Source organism: Fukomys damarensis, unplaced genomic scaffold (genome assembly GCF_012274545.1).
Source record: "Fukomys damarensis isolate Sample0158 unplaced genomic scaffold, DMR_v1.0_HiC HiC_scaffold_5, whole genome shotgun sequence".
Classification (NCBI taxonomy): domain Eukaryota; kingdom Metazoa; phylum Chordata; class Mammalia; order Rodentia; family Bathyergidae; genus Fukomys; species Fukomys damarensis.
The window spans coordinates 17,272,269-17,284,447 of record NW_022900917.1 but is presented as its reverse complement, the minus strand read 5'-3'; the positions used below and the strand labels follow the sequence as shown (position 1 = coordinate 17,284,447).

The window sequence follows — 12,179 nt, the reverse complement described above, 5'->3', positions numbered from 1 at the left end:
GACTTATTTATTTCACTTAGGAGTATATCTTCAATATGTATCCATTTTCCTATGAATGAATCTATTCTCTCGCTCTTTATGGCTGAGTAATATTCCATTTTATAGAAAAACCACATCTTCTTTATCCAGTTTCCAACGGATGGGCAAATAGGTTGTTTCCAAGATTTAGCTATTACAAACTGTGCCGCTATAAACATGGGTGCACATACTTCTCTGTGATATGATTCTTTTAGTTCTCTTGGAAAGATACCCAACAGAGGGATGGCTGGGTCAAATGGAACCTCCAGTCCAAGCTCTTTGAGGTATCTCCATATTGATTTCCATAGTGGTTGCACTAGACACAAAACTTCTTAATGAAAACTTTAGCAAGAAGAATCGAACACTACTGTTTATAAAAAGAATAATACATTAAGACCAAAAATGGCTTATCTCATGAATTGAAGGTTGGCTTAACATTCAAAAATCAAGGTAATTCACCACATTAACAAGCTAAAAAACAAAAAACAAAAAACAAAAAACAAACAAAAAAAAAACCTATCTCAGTAGATGCAAAAAAAAACGTAATAGAGGGCTAGGGATTTAGCTTAGTAGTTCTGCTGCCTGCCTTGCAAGCACAAGGTCCCAAATTCGATCCCCGGTACCCACCCCCAAAAAAGTAATAGGTAATATCTAATTCATTTATAAATCTCTCACCAAAGTAGGAATAAAAAAGAAATGCCTCAACCCAATAAACAGCATCTACAAAAAAATCTACAGTTAACATATTCAAAGGTGAATGATAATAAAAGGATTTAGAAGTCATACAGGTTAGAAAGGAAATTGTCTTTATTAGATTATACATTTGCCTATGTAAAAAAGCTAAAGGAGAGCCGGGCATGGTGGCGCATGCCTTTAATCTCAGCACTCGGAGGCTGAGGCAGGAGGATCACTGTGAGTTCCAAACCAGCCTGGACTACACAGTGAGTTCCAGGTCAGTCTGAACTACATAGTGAGACCCTGTCTCAAAAAAACCAAAAAATAAATAAATAAACAAATAAATAAATAAATAAATAAAAAAGCTAAAGGAATCTTCAAAAAAGCCACTAAAATTGTTAAATAAATTTAGCAAGGTTGCAAGATAAAAAGTCAATATAAAAAGTTATTTAATTGTATTTCTGTATACTGTTAATGAAAATAAAAAATTGACATTTTAAAATATACCATTTACATGGTGTTGGAAAAACTGGATCTCAACCAGCTGAAGATTAAAACAGGACCCTTATCTTTCTCCATGCACTAAATTAAAATCCAAGTGGATTAAAGATCTAAATATTAAAATACTAAACTCGCTGGAAGATAAGTTAGGCAGAACTCTTGAAGACACTGGCATAGGAAAAGATTTTATGAACAAATCCTCAGTAGCACAGGAACTAGCAGAAAGAATCAACAACTGGGATCTCATCTTATTAGAAAGCTTCTGCACTGCAAAAGAAATCATCAACAGAACTAAGAGACAACCTACAATGTGGGAAACAATTTTTACCAGCTGCTCCTCAGACAAAGGACTATTATCTAGAATATATAAAGAACGCAAAACAATCAGCTCCCCCAAATATAAAGACCTGATTAAAAAATGGGCATCTGAAATGAACAGGCATTTCTCAGACAAAGAGGTAAAAACAGCAAGTAAATATATGAAAAAATGTTCCACATCACTGGTCATTCAAGAGATGCAGATGAAAACAACACTGAGATTCCACCTCACCCCACAAAGAATGGCTGCTATCAAGAAATCAACCAATAACAAATGTTGGCGGGGTTGTGGGGAGAAAGGAACCCTTCTCCATTATTGGTGGGAATGCAGACTGGTGCAACCACTATGGAAATCAATATGGAGATACCTCAAAGAGCTGGGACTAGAGCTGGTCCATTTGACCCAGCTATCCCTCTGCTGGGTATCTTTCCAAAAGAATTAAAAGAATCATAGCACAGTGATGTATGCGCACCCATGTTTATAGCGGCACAGTTTGTAATAGCTAAAACTTGGAAACAGCCCATTTGCCCATCATTTGGAAACTGGATAAAGAAGATGTAGTTTTTCTATAAAATGGAATACTACTGAGACATAAAGAATGAGAAATTAGATTCATTCATAGGAAAATGGATACATATTGAGGATATACTCCTAAGTGAAATAAATAAGTCACACATGTGTAAATACCAAATAGTTTCTCTGGCGTGAATAAAGTATAATAGTATATAGGATCCTAATGAGATAACTGACAATGTGAAATAGGAAGAAAAGGGCTAAAAGTGTAGGGAAAGTGGGAAGGATAGGGGAAAGCTAATAAGGGAAAAGAAAAAATATGAGAAAATGAAAAAATGGAAATGAAGTGTTTGTAAATGGGGAGGGGAGGAGGGGGTGAAGGGAGGGCAGGGACAAGGGGGAAAATGAGAACCAAGACTTGTCATGTAAAGGTACAAGATACCAATAATGAATGTAACTGTACTGTATAACCTAAAATGCACCAATAAACTCAATGAGGAACAAAATAAATAAATAAATAAAATACCATTTACAGGGCCTGGGGATTTAGCTCAGTGGTTCCATCACCTGCTTCGAAAGCACAAGGACCAGAGTTTGATCGCCGGTACCAAAATAAATAAACAAACAAATAAAATACTATTTACAATAGCACAAAATTTGAGAAGTAAAAAGATTTCTGAGATAAATTAAAGAATACCTAAATAAATAGAGGGTACACTGTATTATGGATTTTAAAGAAATAACAACTGGATGGCTGTTCATCAGTGGGGGTGAATATCATCACACTGTGACACGCACATGCACCTTAATTCTCCTCACCAATGGGAGAATGAACCGCTGGAACAGGCAGCAGCCTGGATACAACTCAGAGTAATTGCTGAATGAAAAAACTAGACAGAAAGGAACACCTGCTTGTAATTGTTTATACAAAATTTTAGAAAAATGGCATCTAGTCCATAATGCTGGTGAGCAGACTGGCGGTTGTCTGGGGCTGCAGAGAGGGCAGAGGAGGGCTGGATTACAGAGCTGTCATCTTGATTGTGGCGATGATACATTCCTATGTCCTGTTTATCAAATGGCACACTTTAAATATGCGCTGTTTATTGGATGCCAACTGCGTCTCAGTAAAGCTGGCTTATATAAACCAGAGCAAACGGTCCTCAGACAGAACACTGCAAGAAAAGAAACTGTGGGAATGGAATAGCTTGTTGAGGGCATTAGTGGGCAAGGAACAGAGCTGGGACACATGATGGTGATTGAATTTTCAAGCTGGGTTTCACGGTCTTTGGTCCGGGGGGAACTGGACACAGGTGTCCTGTGCACTGCCACAGTTTACTGCACTGGGGCTGGACATTTCCCAACACGTGAGACCTAAGAAACACGTTTTGGCCTCCCCTGCGACCTACGTGAGGTGAACAGGATTTGAAAACTACAACCAGTCCCCCCTCTGCGCCCTTTTTGAGACAGGGTCTTACTATGTAGTTTATGATGGTCTTGAACTCACTTTAGCCCAGGCTGGCCTCCTACTTGTGATGCTACTGCCTCGGCCTCTTCAGCGCTGCTGAGTACAGGCTCCACCACTTTCAGCTTCAGTTTACTTCTCTAATCAGTTCCTTCATCCAGCCTACTCTACAGAATTAATTCGCAGCCCCAGAGAGAAACAAGAGAATACTTGAGGTTGGGGGTAGTAATGTTGAGACTGACGGACTCCTTTCAGGAAGAAACCCGGATTTGAGGCCAAACTGCCGATTCAGAGGAGGCCACACACAGGCAGAAGATTAGAGGTCACAGAAAAGCCTGGGCTGGGCGCGCTTGGTGGGGTCATTGACCCAGAGTTGGAGAGAGGAAAGGAGGCGTGGAAAGTGAAGGTCAAGGTTTGAGAGCGAGCGTGGAAGAGCAAACGAGTCATACGCACGCACGAACGCACGCATGCAGAGCGGATGTTTTTTTTGCTCGCTCGCAGAGCCTCGCCTTTCTCCAGACCCTGACCTTAGAGGCTTCTCATCCCGGGAGAGGGCAGAGTGTAAGAGAAGAAACCTGGGATGAGCAGGTCTGCTGGGAAAACGGAACTGGCCGAATATGAGTGGAGAGGTGCCAGTTATGAAAAAACAGACCCACAGGAATGTGAGCTTGAACCTTATACAGCTTCTCTTCTGCTTTGGTATTTTTCACGGGCACCTAGAAAAGTGGCTCTAAGAATGTGTCATCTCGGCAGGGAATCTGTCAGAAATGCAAGCTCCTTCTAGGCGCGGTGGTGCATGCCTGTAATCCTAGCACTCGGGAGGCTGAGGCAGGAGGATCACTGCAAGTTCGAAGCCAGTTTGGGCTACAATGGTGAGTTAGAGTTCAAGGCCAGCCTGAACTAGTAGGGAGAATTTGTCTCAAAAAACTCAAAAAAAAGAAAGAAAGAAATGCAAATTCCCAGCTGGGTGTGGTGGTGCACACCTATAATCCCAGGAGGCTGGGCGCAGTCTGGGTAATTTAGCAGGACAGTCTCAAAGGGAGGGGGGAGGAAAAAGAAGAAAAAGCACACTCCGGTGCCTATGCTAGACCTGCTGAATCTGGACTGGAGGGCAGGACTGAGCAACCTGTATTTTCACAGCCCCAGGATGCTGGGTCTATTCTGGTTTGAAGACCATTGTCCTCGCTGTTTGAACCTGGCCCTTCAGGAGGGGTTTATATTGAGACCATAACGAGGTGACAGCCTTGGAAACAGAGAAGCTCTCTACATTTATTATTTTGATCAGTCTTATTCAGTCAGATTTAGGTCTCAAGGCCTTGTTTGGGGGATTCCCTCCCTCTTCCTCCTTTTCCTTTCTCTAGAAAACAAAAACAAAACAAACAAAAAAATGAATGGAGTGGGAGAATCGCTTGAGAAAGAATGAAACGCAGAGAAGTGAGCTGGTCCAGCTGGCATTTGCCTGAGGACAGGTTTGTTTCTCTGTGACACTGGTTTCTTTTCTTTTCAGCCAAGAAGCATAGAATGGATGACTCACATTTACTGTGAGTGTTTAAATCCAAACTGCAGCTGTCAAAATAAGATTAGTGCCTTCCGACCCCATGAAAGGAAGGTGATGGTCCTCCGAAGCTGGCCTGGGATTTGTGTGTGTTTGTGGAGCCACAGCCCTTGAGTGAGTGGAGCCCCCACCTGACTGAAATCACAGCTTTGTAGCACATCTCTCTTCTCACTTGCTGTGATAAACAGTTGCTGGTTTCTACATCCTGGGTTGAAAAACTGGGAGCTATGAAAAGAGAGTATCTTGTTAAAGGTGTTCATCTGCCTAACTCCAGAGGAGAAACTGAGCTGGCATTGGTGTCCAGAACATGCAGTGTGGTTTGTCTAAAATTCTGAAGTGTGCACAGAAGTCAATTCAGCCCCGAGTGATGTCAGCCGAGCCGCCACAGCCCTTGCCCGACGCTCCCCTCCTCCCGAAGAACCAGATGATGGTTTCCTAAGCTCCCTGGGCTGAGCCCCAGTGCCAGGGTCTGGAGATGACTAAGAGGAAAGGTGCTGAGTCTGGAGCGCCTCCGGGGATACACCCTGGGGGTTTCAGCACTGATGGGGCTCTTAGCTAGCAAACCCTTACTAAGTAATTTCACCTGGCAAGACTGAGCTGTTGCAGTCACCATCCCTTACAAAACTCTCCACGATCTGGGAGAAAGGAGCAAGCGAATGAATACTGCTGGCTGTCGCCTGTGTGCTAATGTTGCCCTCTGGTAGGGCAAAGCTTGAATTTGGCCAGATTTTAATTGTCATAAGCTTCAGAATTGTCAATTTAGCAAAACAAACTTAGCAACAGATGCTTTTAAAATCTTTTTGAATCCAGTGGGGCATGGTGGTACATGTCTGAAATCCTAGCACTTGGGAAGCTGAGGCAGGGGGATCATGAGCTTGAGGCCAGCCTGGACTTCACAGAGGGACCCTCTCTCAAAAACAAAACACAAAACAAAACAACAACAAAAATTCCATGTTTGCAGTTTTCAAAGGTGTCTAGTAAAGAATTGTGCTGTGGCCAAAATTTGGTTAAGTTTCACTTCTCCCTCATGTTTCAATGAACCTTTCACCTCCCTGACCTGCAGCTAAAGGCCTTTGTCCCTCCCCATCCCTAGATTTAGGAGAGGAGAAGGGGGCTAACATTTGTTCGATGCCTACTCTGCCTCAGATGGTTTTCCCACTGTAATATCTCACTTAATCCTGCAAAGAAGATATTGAAAATTGAATCTCATGAAAATCCCTTAGATGAAGTCACAGAGTTCACTCCAGGGCCGTGTCGAGCTCCAGAGGTGATATTCTTTTCACTTGCCTGCCTCACCCTGCTCTTTCTGCTGTCCTCCAATGATGACCCCTTCACCCCTCCGTCCACACCACCTCCTCAGGTCCTTTTCATCACTTTCTGGTCACACTAGTTCAGCTGGAAGGCCTTCTCTCAACCCTTCTGCCTGTTCTTTCCTGGTTATAAGACACCCTGTACATTTTTCTGTATTGTCTTGTTTATTGTTGGTCCCTGTCAGCAGCGTGTTGCTAAATGTGCATTCTTACTGGTGATGCAAAATACCTAACACCTACGCTTAAGGAGAGAGAGGTTTAATTTAGTTCAGGGTTTCAGAAGGTCCAGTCCATGGTCATCTGCCTCCAAGGCAGAAACATCATGGCAGAAAGGTGTGGAAGAGCAAAACTGTTCAGTTCACTGTGGGCAGGAATCAGACAACTGGAGAAGAGAGCCAGAGAGAAAGGGACCAGGAACCAGTTATAGACCCCAAAGTCATGTCTCCAGGAGCTACCCAGACCCATCTGCAGGTGTGCTTGACAGATCACTGAAGTTCCCAGACCAATTAAGTTGACAGTTCAGCTTCACTGACACAGGTTACCATGGCGGTCTGTTCAAGAGACGATGATGACTCTAGGTTGGCAAGAGAGGTAGAAGCAAGCCAACAGGACCTGAGAACTGAATAGATCCCGGGGTGCAGAAGAGGGAGGAAACTGACTTTCAACTTTCTCTCGCCATCTTTCACCTCATGGTAAAAAATTACCTACTCAAAATATTTATCTGTGCTAACAGGAGAGTAAAGAATATTTCAGGCTCTTCAGCAGTGGTCCCGTTTCTGCCCAGGAGCATTCATTCATTCATGAGGCTGCGCTCCAGGCTGGCCCGGAAGGAGGCTGTCCAGGCAAAACAACCATGTTGGCTAAGCAGCGATTATGGCGGTTCCATGAGCAGCACCAAGACTAGGACTGATCCCTGTGACCGAGTCCTTCCAGTATGAGGGACCATGCGTGAGAGATGGAGGGCACTGTGCCTGTTGTGCCCTGGGAACCTTAAGCCCTGTGAGCTTGGACAGGTGACGTTTAACTGAAGTCATGAGCCATGCTGGGGTCACTAGGCAGAGGAGGTAGAAGGCTGTCCTGGGGTAGCAGAAACTCTGAAGACAGTCTCTCCCATTCCCCAGCTGGCTTTATCACCCTTCAGTGAAATCTTTCCAGGCTCTGAGAAAAAAAAAAAAAAAGTGCTGTTTTTCAAGAGCAGAAGGAATCTTCCAAAAAAACATCTGTACTTGTTTCAAATGGAAGCAGCCACTGCCAGGAAAACAGCAACCTTGTTTTGTCAGAGCCCAGTCTGTATTTATTCTTTTGTCCTTGTTTAATTAGATTAATCCCTCAATGGTTTCCCTTGGGTCGGTCCAAGTTACTCACAGCCATAAATCCCAGTATTCTAAAAACAGTATGAAAGGGCTGTCTGCCCGGAGCCAACTGGCCAGCACGCTGGCCGGCTCTGCCCTCTGTGCTCACACCCCTGTGTGCATCTGCGGTTCTCGGCTGCTGGAGAGGGGACAGCACTCACACTGAGGTTTGTTTGGTGGAAGAGACTGAGCCCAGGGCTCTCAGGTCAGCCAGGGGAGACCAGCTTGTCTGGCGCAATGGGGGGACTTTTACATGGTCTCCCGCAGCTTCTCTGGACAGCTGAGGCCGGGTTCTGCTGCTCCTGTACTTGGGACCTTGCTGTTATTCTTCAAGCTCTACCCAGATGTCCCAACCTGTCCAGAAAGGAAGGAGCATTTCCTTGCCTCTTGTTCTACCCACTTTGTAGGGGGAAGTTTTTTGGGGGGCAGCAGGGGGACTGTGGCTTCAAAGTTTTGGTTCTAGTTGGTTTTATTTGTTTTTGCTACTGGGGATTAAACCTAAGGCCTTTTGTGCTAAGCTAAATTCCTAGCCCTTTTTACAGTTTTTAAATTTTGAGACAAGGTCTCCCAGGCTAGGCTCAAGCTTGTAATCCTCCTGCCTCATCCTCTCAGAGTGTTAAAGTTACAGACATGCACTATGCATTCTGTTCCATAAGGAGTTTTTGGTTGATTATTATGCAAGCCAACAATTACAAAAGAATAAGAATCACCTGTGTTTCCCGCTCCTTGTTCACTGGTTAGGCAGGGCTGCAGACCCCAGAGTGAATATCCTATGGATAAATATTTCTTGTATCTCGTCTAGGCTTGTAACTGCTAATGAGTTTTATCATTCCTTGATTATTTCCTATAATTTTTTCATCAGCTGGTTTCCATCTAAATTCATCAGAAACCAACATTGAAAATCCCTGTTGGAGTTCCCAAATGGAAATCTAATATATAAGCCTACTAGTAAGAAGTAAAGAAATTTGAGTCTACAATTTTTTTCATGTACTTTATTGATTTGAGAGTGAAAATACTCTCTTTAGGATTTTTATAGAATCTTTACTTGCACAACCTTAAACCTAACATTTTTTAATGTGATTAGGTAGATTTTTTTTTGGGGGGGTGGTATCAGGAATCGAACTCGGGTCTTTGTGCTTTTGAAGCTGGTGGTGGAACCACTGAGCTAAATCCCTGGCCCTGTTTCTAAAAAATGATTTAATGTATATAATGAGGACATTGAACCAAATCAGCTTTTATCTTCTTATCAATTTGATATATTTATCTAAAAGTGCAGTGAACTATGAAATTCAGAGATCTGTGGGGTGATATGCAGTAGAACCACTGGATAAAGAGCCCATCAAGCTTTCTAGCTAGCCAAGATTATATCATACCTCTATTAGTGAAAGCTTTTAGCCAGAGATGATGCTCTTTTAAAATATTCAGCTCTTTACTCCACGCTGGTTTTCTACAGTTGTAACACATCTTGGTGTAGCCAGCTCTTTCATAGCACCTGAGCCAACCCTTGCTGGGAAACTGTCACCCTGTCTGCCAAGGAGAGACTGAGTCAGGGGTGCAGTCTAACTTCTTCATCCTCTGATAGATTCTTACTTGGTGGTCAGTGCAGGCCTGTGTGTGAGTTCCTACACTGCGTATGGATTAATAGCCAGGGCTCGGCTCTTTGTGCATGTGAAATAAATACTTGACCAAAATAAGGCCGCAGGTAGCCATACATTCATTTTTTTCCCTGGTGACTTTCTTACCTCTACCTGTCTTGTTTTCCTCATTTGTTCCCGAGATGAATGAACGGAGCACAAAGATATTCAAAGATCTTCCTGTACGTAAATGGGATAAAGAAAGTCGATGGGAACGTGTCTGTTAGGGGCTATTCGTAGACTTACCATGTTTTCAGTGGAGTAGAAAGTCCTTTAATTGGGTCCTCCTGTGTTCAGTGACCCCCTTTGTAAAATGTCAGAGGCATTGCTGCATCGTCTTGGTGTACGTCACCGAGACAGTGGTTACCCAGAGGGCAGGAGCAGAGCTTGATATGAACAAGTCCAAGTAGCTTCTGAGCACTTTTCACTGACATAGGAAATCAGAAATTGATAGTAATTAAAACTTAATGTATTTCATAGAGGTGAGAAATAATTCCAGCCTTAAAAACTATGTTTTTATAAACACAAACACTCACCAAAATGTCAACAGTGGTTGCCTCTGGGTGGTAGGATGACAGGAGCATTTCCCTTGATTTGTTTTTGTTTTTGAGACAGTCTTGCCATGTAACCCAGGCTGGCCTTGAACTTGTAGTTCTCTTGCCTCAGCCTCTCAAGTGCTGGAATTATAGGCATGAGCCACCACACCCGGCTTCCATTTGACGTATTTTTGTTTTCCAAGCTTTCTACTCTGATTACCTTTTAGTATTTGCAGTATTTTAGAAAGTTACTTTCAGCAAAAGCTGTGAAGTTGTTCATACGGTCGCCCCGGGCTGGGGCACTTCTCCATTGCTGTGTTCTCATTGTGCCACTTTGCCTCAGTCCAGGACCTGTGTGCCGTGGAGGACCACGCCTGTGAGCAGCTCTGTGTGAACGTGCCCGGCTCCTTCGTCTGCCAGTGCTACAGTGGGTACTCGCTGGCCGAGGATGGGAAGAGATGTGTGGGTGAGTATCTTCCTGTAGCGTGGGCAGGGAGAGAGCCAAGGGCGGGAAAGTGGGAGGGGAAGCTGTGCACCACACTCCCGCACATCCTATTAGACTCCTCTGGGTTTCAACAAAGCGCCCAATTCCTTGGTCTCATTAGGTAGCATTTGAATTCCGAAGACTTCATATGTGGCGAAGGTCAGCATTTATTTACTCAGATCCTCAGCTAAAGGCCTATTTATGATAACCGTCTGTTACTGTATTGCCTGACAAGGACTCAGTAGATTTTGTTCACCTTTGGTGGCCTGACTTAAACATAGCCTGCATGTTGAACATGAAATGCATTTGGCAGTGGGCAGGGGAACTGGGTGGCACCTCAGAGACATTGGCATCTTCCTTCTGCCTGCTGGGCCTGCGGGTTAGTGAGTGGCCTGAGTGTCCGCCAGGTGTGAGAGCCTAGAAGTCTTCATCAAGACAATGCAGGCAGAGAAAACTGTGGCCTCAGCTAGGCCCAAGCCCAAGCCCTCAGCTCAAGGGCAAGATGGTGGGCACTTGCCACGGTGGTGTGACCCTGGCCACAGTGGTGTGAACTTCGGCACAATGGTGTGAACTTGCAGCCGGCCCAACAGCATTGGCACTGGCTCACAGTTTTCCTCAGCACCTGCAGAACAGGCATCCGGACTGGAGCCTAGATTTTCTCACTGAATCCCGCATTTTCTCCTCCCTACCTCATTGTTTTCCAGTGCCCTATTTTGTTTTGCTTCCCACAGTGTGTGCTTGCTTACTCATTTACAGCACATAGGTTTTGCGTGTTCTAGCACACCTTGATTCTTAGTGAGGGAAGTGAAAGGAGAACACCACGACAAAAAGGTGGTAGCCTGCTATTTGTCGGTGAGTGATGACGGCTGGTTTTTCATACCGGTGAGGCTCATCAGAAGCGTAGAGATGGAATTGGTCTCTTTAGCCTTAGAGTTGTCTTTTGCTACTTTATTTGGTGATTTGGAAGAATTGTCTTCATCTGCTGCTGGTGACCATGCCAGAGGCAGATACTAGCACTAGCACTAGTGTTTAGCACAAACACTAGCAACAATATCAATATATGTGAACATCAATTCTTACTATTTGTGCCTCATTGACTTTTGTTATGGAAGTAATATACTTTTACTGGTAAACTTAAACAGATGAGAAAAATCACTATTTGCTGTATTTCCTACCAGACTCCTTCATCCCCATGGAAATATCTACTTCAAAACTTATTCATTGGGCCAGGGATATAGCTCAGTGGCACCACGCCTGCCTGGCAAGTGCAAGGTCCTGAGTTGGATCCCTGGTACCAAAACAAAACAATACAACCCTTCTTATTCATGGGGTACCACTCAGCCAAAAGGATATGTTTGAATCTTTTGTAGGATATGGATCTGGAGACCGTAATGCTAAGTGAAATAAATCAGACACAGAAGGTTCAATACGAGAGACCTGAAATACAAATAATTTAAAGGACAAAATAAAAGAGAAGTGGTAGGAAAGAGGGAGGTAGACTGTGGGGATGAAAAGGGGATCTGGGGAAGGAGGAAGAGGGAGGCCAGAGTAAGGAGTAAAAATGACCAAGATGTGACGTGTAGCAGGCATTGGTTTCTGCTGTAGTTCCATGCAGTCCGAAAGTCAGGATGAATAAAGATACTACGGGGGTGGTGTGATATATATCTGAACCATTTCCCCTGGGTAGATGTAATTATATATTGCACACATAATTAAGAGATCAGCGTAGAGTTAGAAAAAAACCCTTTTTATTGATACTTAAGAAAATGAAGTCACTCTGTTTTGTTTACTACTTTTTTTTTTTTTTTTTTTTTTTTTTT

The 12,179-nt window shown here is 43.7% G+C and overlaps 1 protein-coding gene across 3 annotated transcripts in view; it reads left to right on the top strand.

Moving 5' to 3' along the window:
• Positions 1–12,179, top strand: part of Matn2 (matrilin 2) — a 114,217-nt gene that overhangs the window by 41,497 nt on the left and 60,541 nt on the right. For all 3 annotated transcript variants that reach the window (XM_033760006.1, XM_010619576.3, XM_010619575.3), the window contains exon 5: positions 10,219–10,341. In XM_033760006.1, the coding sequence (XP_033615897.1) occupies positions 10,219–10,341 (123 nt within the window). The remainder of the gene's footprint in view (positions 1–10,218; positions 10,342–12,179) is intronic.